At 33.3% G+C, this 6659-nt stretch overlaps 1 protein-coding gene across 1 annotated transcript; it reads left to right on the top strand.

The window, feature by feature from the left end:
- Positions 1-563: 563 nt before the first annotated feature.
- LOC107624664 (zinc finger BED domain-containing protein RICESLEEPER 4-like) lies at positions 564-6169 on the top strand. The gene is made up of 2 exons (XM_021115102.1): positions 564-1132; positions 6156-6169. Coding segments are annotated over exons 1-2 (549 nt in total). The 5' UTR covers positions 564-585; the 3' UTR covers positions 6158-6169.
- Positions 6170-6659: the final 490 nt, after the last annotated feature.

The raw sequence follows: 6659 nt of genomic DNA, 5'->3' as shown, positions 1-6659 counted from the left end.
TCTCAAAAACATGTAATTTTCTAGTAGGTATAGATAAGCTAGAAGCTAATGTATTAATTAGTAATGCTCTTTAATTTGTATTTCCTTTTCTTCCATCTTCTTGTTCTTTTTAATTACATGTCACCAAAAAATTTCAGTTATTAATTATTAGAGCGAAATTCGGGTTCTAATTTAATTCTTTGTTGTGGACTACTGATGATAATTATTCTTGGAAAATATTCTTCTTTAATTTATAGCTATGCAGGATTTGTTTCGTTTGATATTTATATAGAGACTATATTAATTAAAAGCTAATTAAGATGCATGCTAATTAAGCTACTGCTCCCTACAGAAATGCTAAAACATATGTATTCAGTTCATCATTTGTTTTGGTTTTAATCATGACATGGATTGGTATTTCACATTTGTATTTGTGTTTGTATGTGAAATAATGGAGGCAGCAATTAACTGCAGTTTTAGTGTGTTTTAGAATTATTTATAGTGTCTGATTTGAAGCACTTTCTCTGCTTCTCTCTGTCTCATTTATAGTTTGTGTTAATTTTAATATGTTTGACACCAAATTTTTAGTTATGTACCTTGCTTTATATGCAGAGCAAGATGACTGAAAATACTAATATTGAAGCAGCAGGGATGTCTGCTAGCACTCAACCATCTTCTCCACCGTCAGGTGTTCGTAAAAATCGGCCAGCTGTTTGGGATCATTTTGATGCAGAGAATGCTACCGAGAAGAAGGCCAAATACAAATATTATGGTAGTTTAATACAATATGGGAACGGAACCAGCTCAATGGGAGGTCATTTGAGAAGATGCAAGCAAAATCTTAATAATGATTCGAACAAAAGAAGAAAAACAACGACCACACCGACTATATATGAGCGTGGTATTTTAAATTCACCAAGTGCTTCCAAATTTGACCAAGAGGAGGCTCGAAGGGCACTTGTGAAAATGTTTATTGGGGAAGAGCTACCATTTTGTTTTGTTGAGAGCCCGAAATTTCGAAGATTTGTGCATGTCCTACAAGCAAGATTCAAAGTTCCTTCACGGACTACATTAGCACGTGACATTGGAGCTCTTTATGCTGAAGAGAAGATGAAGTTGAAAGATTTTCTCTCGGCAAATTGTGGTAGAGTATGTCTAACAACTGACACTTGGACTTCAATTCAAAATTTTACTTATATGAGTTTGACAGCACATTTTGTTGATTTGGACTGGAAATTATATAAAAAAAACTTAATTTTTGCCAAGTGATAAGTCATTCAGGAGAGGTTATAGGAGCAACAATTGAGTCTTGTTTAAATAACTTTGAATTTGAATCAGGTATTTAGTGTTACAGTTGATAATGCATCATCTAGTGATGTTGCAATTAAATATCTGAAGAAGCGATTGAGTTCTTGGAATAGCATTATTTTGAATAGTGAATTTATTCAGATGAGGTGTTGTGCACATATTCTAAACTTAATTGTAAAAGAAGAGTTGAAAGAGATTGATGAATCAGTCTTGAGGATTCGTAGTGCAGTAAAATATGTTAGGTCTTTCCCATCTAGAGCCACTAGGTTTCAAAAGTGTGTTGAACTAAAAAAAATCCAATATAAAGGCTTGCCTTGCATGGATGTTGAGACTAGGTGGAACTCTACTTATCAAATATTAGAGGTAGCTTTGAAGCATCACAAAGCATTTGAGTTGCTTGCTTTGAAAGACAATACCCATATAGGAGAGATGAATGGAGGAAAAGGGAGAGGTGTGCCTTCTGATTCAGACTAGGAGTATGCTGAGTCCATTGTACCATTTTTGTGAGTGTTCAGTGATGCCACTGTATGTATTTCTGGTTCAAAGGAGGCGAATTGAAGTCAAAGTTGTCCAAGTGCATAAAGTTACTTTATCAGCAATACCAAAGTTCTGAGGAAGCAAGTGAAGCTGATACGCAAGATGTTCAAGCCAACAACATTAATACCGATGTTCATGGCATGGGCTTTTTTCCTCAAGCAACTGGTCATAGAACAAATACATGATCTAAACTTGATAGATATTTACAAGAAGAATGCGAGCCATACTCCTATAAGTTCGATATACTAAACTGGTGGAAGGTTAACTCAACCCGATTTCCAATTCTTGGAAATATGGGTCACAAGGTATTGGCTATACCTATTTCTATGGTAGCTTCGGAGTCTGCATTTAGTACTGGAGGAAGAGTCCTCGATCTATACCGCAGTTTCTTAACACCTAGAATAGTAGAAGTCTTAGTCTACACAGGAGATTGGCTTAAGGAAGATCTTTTCTTTACTTTAGATGATGATGGTGAAGTTCTTCAACAAGTTGATCAAGGTATAGAATTTTTTTCATATTTTTTCTCATTTTATTTTATTTTTGTTTTTGTCATCTTGCTATTTTAGAATTTAGGTATTAGTTACCAATTAAAAGTTGTTGAATATATACTTGATAATTAATTTGATTCTTTTGGCAGATATATTTTCCTCTAATGATGGTGCTTGTTCTATAGCGGCATCAATTGATAATTTTGATGATGACTAGGTATGCTTAGTATTCACATTTGGTTTAATATTTTCATTCAAAGATTTGTCTCAAAATGACAAAGGTATATTTTGTTATTTGTAGATATATTTTCGTCAAAGGTTGTGGTTGTTTGATGATTTTGTTGGCAACTTGGCATATTTTATTATTTTTTGGTTGTTGTTTTAGAGAGATTTTTTGGTGGTATCCTTTTAATGTTTTGAGAATGATTAAATGTTATATAGATTAGCTATTGTCATTAGATTTATAAAGAATCAAATCCTAGTTGTAATGAACCTATACACTTTAATTAAAATGACTTTAGTATTAATTTTGCTTTTAAAAAAATTATGGTTTGAAAATTGAATTTTTAAAAACTGGTTTTAAAAGTTGATTTTTTGTTAAAAAATCTGGTTTGGAAATTGGATTTTTAAAAACTAGTTTTAAAACTGGATTTTTGGTTGAAAAAACTGGTTTTAAAACTGGATTTTCAAAAAAAAAAAAACCAAATTTTAGATTTGGATATTAAAAAACCGAATTTAAAACCGGTTTGTAGGTAAAACCGGATTTAAATTTTAAAACCAGTTTAAAACTGGTTTTTATTTTTTCAAACCCGTTTAGAATCGGTTTCTCTCTTCAATCCAATTCCAGTTTGGTTTTATGAACCACAAAATTGGTTTTGGAGTGGATCTAGTTTGGAACTTTAAAAATCCAAACCATGCCCACTGATGAATCCATATTTGATGATAAATTTTGGTTTGATTTGAGTAGATTTCATCATATAAACCCACATTTATTCACCTAAATAGCATGCTTTTGTGTTTTTTCTCTAAATTATGTCCAATTGTGAAAACATGCTATTTTGTGCTTAATTTAATCAATTTTATTCCACTTTCATTCCATTCGATGCCTTGATGGTTTTGATGAGTGATTTAAGGTGTAATAGGTTGGAATGGCTTAATAAGAGTGGAAGAAAAGCATGGAATTGGGAGAAAACATGAAGAAATCAAAGGAGAGAAGCATTTTAGAGTGTGCCTATGCACACTTTCTGTGCCTACGCACAAGGGTCAAAATCAGCAAGTGTGCCTACGCACAACTTCTGTGCGCACGCACAGAATGGAAATCAGCAAGTATGCCCATGCACAACTTCTGTGCGTATGCACAAAAGGAAAAATCAGCAAGTGTGCGGACACACACATCTGTGCGTACGCACAGGTACCAACGCATGACTTAATTAAAAAGTCACGTGGCTCGCGATTTTGAGGGCTTTTTGTCCCATTTCTGAAGGTGCTGAAGCATATATGAAGGGACAAGCAACACCATACTTTACCACACACTATAATACATTAGACAACACACTTAGGAATAGTTTTAGGTAGTTTTAGGTTAGATTTTCTCTCAACTTTCTTAGGGTTTTTAATTAGGGTTTGTAGAATTTTATAGCTTCAAGTTTTGATTTTGGATCCTTGCTTATTTTCATTGTAAGTATTTCTTAATTTTCTCTTTTATTACACTACTTGTTCTACACTTTCTTATATTTTAATTTTCTTTATCAATACATATATAGTTTTGCAATTTTAGATTTCTAGTTGATGAATTTGATTATCCTTGATTATTATATGTTTGTTTGAGTTGCCTTTGTTGATTGGGTTCCTTGGTTGTTCATAGTTTCAAGTAATTTTACAATTTTGCCATGTTTTGTGAATATGCCTACCATATATTTGATGGAATGCCAATTTTGATTTTGAGATAGATTTCTACCCCTTGACTTGGGGAAATGAGTATATGGATAACTAGAGTCATAATATCCGACATTTAGTGATAATTCTTGGGTTGTTAGTTGTTATTGTTTTCACTAACACTAGCTTCTTGCTAAGGTAATTAGTAAGTTAGTTAGAATTTGTGGATTAATAACAATTATTCTCACTTGACCTACTTTTCGATGTTAAGGGTTGACTTAGTGAGATTAATCCATCATAATTATCATAGTTGTGGTTATGGCAAGGAAGAAATTCCATAACTCATCCCAAGTCAAGGTTTTATTTATGTTTTGATCCGCATTTTCATCACTTTAAAGCATTACTTGTCTATATTATATAGATAGTTCTTTTATTCCTTTATTAGTTTATTAATTGCAATTTTGATCGTTCTTTTATCTCTTTATTGTTTGCTTTCATCATTGAAAACCCCTTGCTTTCCACAACCAAAATTGTGCGCTCTTAGGCATTAGTTCCTAAGGAAGACGACTCGAGGTTTAATTACTCTCGGTTATATCTCAATTTGAAATTAAACTTTGATTGATGGGATTTGGTTGCCGGTTTGGCCAATACTTGCAACGAAAGTTATTTTAAGTGGAAAATCCAAACCAGTGCAATTCTCATCTATCAAGTTTTTGGCGCTATTGCCGGGGAACTAGTTGATGCGTGAGCATCTATCCTATTTTTTCCTAGTGAATTTACATTCAAATTGTTGAGTTTAATCAAGAATTAATCATCTTCTAGCCACTATGAATGCTACTTTGAGTTGTGTATAATTCTGTTTATTTCAGGTAGCATTCGGATGGATTTGACGGAGTTTTGTAGCAGAAAAGGGAGAAAGTGAATGATGTTGTCAACCTTGACCTTTTTGCACTCAAATAGAAATAACTTGAGCTACAGAGGTCCAATTGAAATGATTCTAGTGGCATTGGAAAGCCAACTTCCAGAGCTTTTCAACGATATATAAGAGTCTACACCTTTCATATGGAATTACTGCCTTGGGTGCGCCAAACTTGAGAAATCTCAAGTTTGGCGCCATGATCATCACAACGCCTTCCTTGCTTGTTGCCTTGGTGGCGCCAAACTTGAGAAACTCCAAGTTTGGCACCATGATCATCACAAAGCCTTCCTTGATTGCTGCCTTGGTGGCACCAAACTTGAGAAACTCCAAGTTTGGCGCCAGTTCAATGAATCAAAGTGGTCCCAGCGCGTGATCAAGGCCTACACGAAGATCCTCATTGATTTTGATTAAACTTTTATTTTATTTATAAATAGGAAAAGATATTATTTAGTTTTCGAAAATATAATTTACATTAATTAGGATTAGATATAAAAGGGAAAAGAATCAGCCCTTCGGGCTCATCTTCTCATCTCTTCTCTTCTTTCTGATTCCGTAATTTTATAGTTTTTCTGAATCCTAGTTTTTTCTCTGAACCATGAGCAGCTAAACCTCCACCGTTAAGGTTAGGGGCTCTGTCTACTATTATTTTTCTATTTTAATTCATGTACTGATTTCTATTTCAAGAATTGTTTTCGTTCTTTATCTTATGAATTTGGGTGGAACGGAAGTCTGACCCTTGTTCTAATTGAGTTCTTGTATAACTTGGAAAAGCTCTTTACTTGAACAACAGCTTGAAAATAATTTCTCTTAAATTTCTAATTATCTGGACTTAACGGGATACGTGACATATAATCCTCTTATATTTGGGTAATTAGGGTTTCTGTGGCATATAAACTAGAATTGAACTTCACCTTCTAATTGAAATTAAGTGACCAAGGAATTGGCGGTTGATGAAGGTTAAAAAAGACTAAAAAGGTCTAAGGAATTAGAGTTTAGTCACATATAGTTTGCCATGAATTGAATCTTGCATGACTAAAATAGTTAATAAGAAAAGTCAATCCGGAAGATAGATATCTCTGAAACCTTAACTGTTTTCTCCATATATTATTCACATCAATTTTCTACTTGTTTTCTGATTCTCTGAATTACTGTTTGATGCATTTGAACTCTCAACACTCTTTTCTGTTTGTCTAACTAAGTAAATCGCTTAACCATTGTTGCTTAGTCTATCAATCCTCGTGGGATCGACCCTCATTCACTTGAGGTACTACTTGGTACGACCCGGTGCACTTGCCGGTTGGTTTGTGGGTTTTAAATTCTGCACCAAATTTTTGGCACCATTGCCGGGGATTGACTGTGATTGACAACTTCTGGTTGTTTGATTTCTTAAATTAGGCATTTTTGATTTAATTTCATTTAATTTATTTCTTTAAATTTTCATAAAAAAAATTGATTTATTTTATTTAAAAAAATTTCTCTTAATTTCTGAAATTAAGTTTGGTGTCCCCTTAGTTGTTTTATTCTTCCTAGTTATTTTACTTATTGAGTTTAAA

This window comes from Arachis ipaensis, unplaced genomic scaffold (genome assembly GCF_000816755.2).
Source record: "Arachis ipaensis cultivar K30076 unplaced genomic scaffold, Araip1.1 Aipa1182, whole genome shotgun sequence".
In the NCBI taxonomy this organism is placed as follows: domain Eukaryota; kingdom Viridiplantae; phylum Streptophyta; class Magnoliopsida; order Fabales; family Fabaceae; genus Arachis; species Arachis ipaensis.
The sequence above is the reverse complement of the archived record's forward strand: the minus strand, read 5'-3'. Positions and strand labels throughout refer to the sequence as shown.

What these genes read in the sequence shown, in the direction of transcription:
- LOC107624664 (XM_021115102.1), top strand. Translation starts at nt 586, where the DNA reads ATGCAGAGCAAGATGACTGAAAATACTAATATTGAAGCAGCAGGGATG.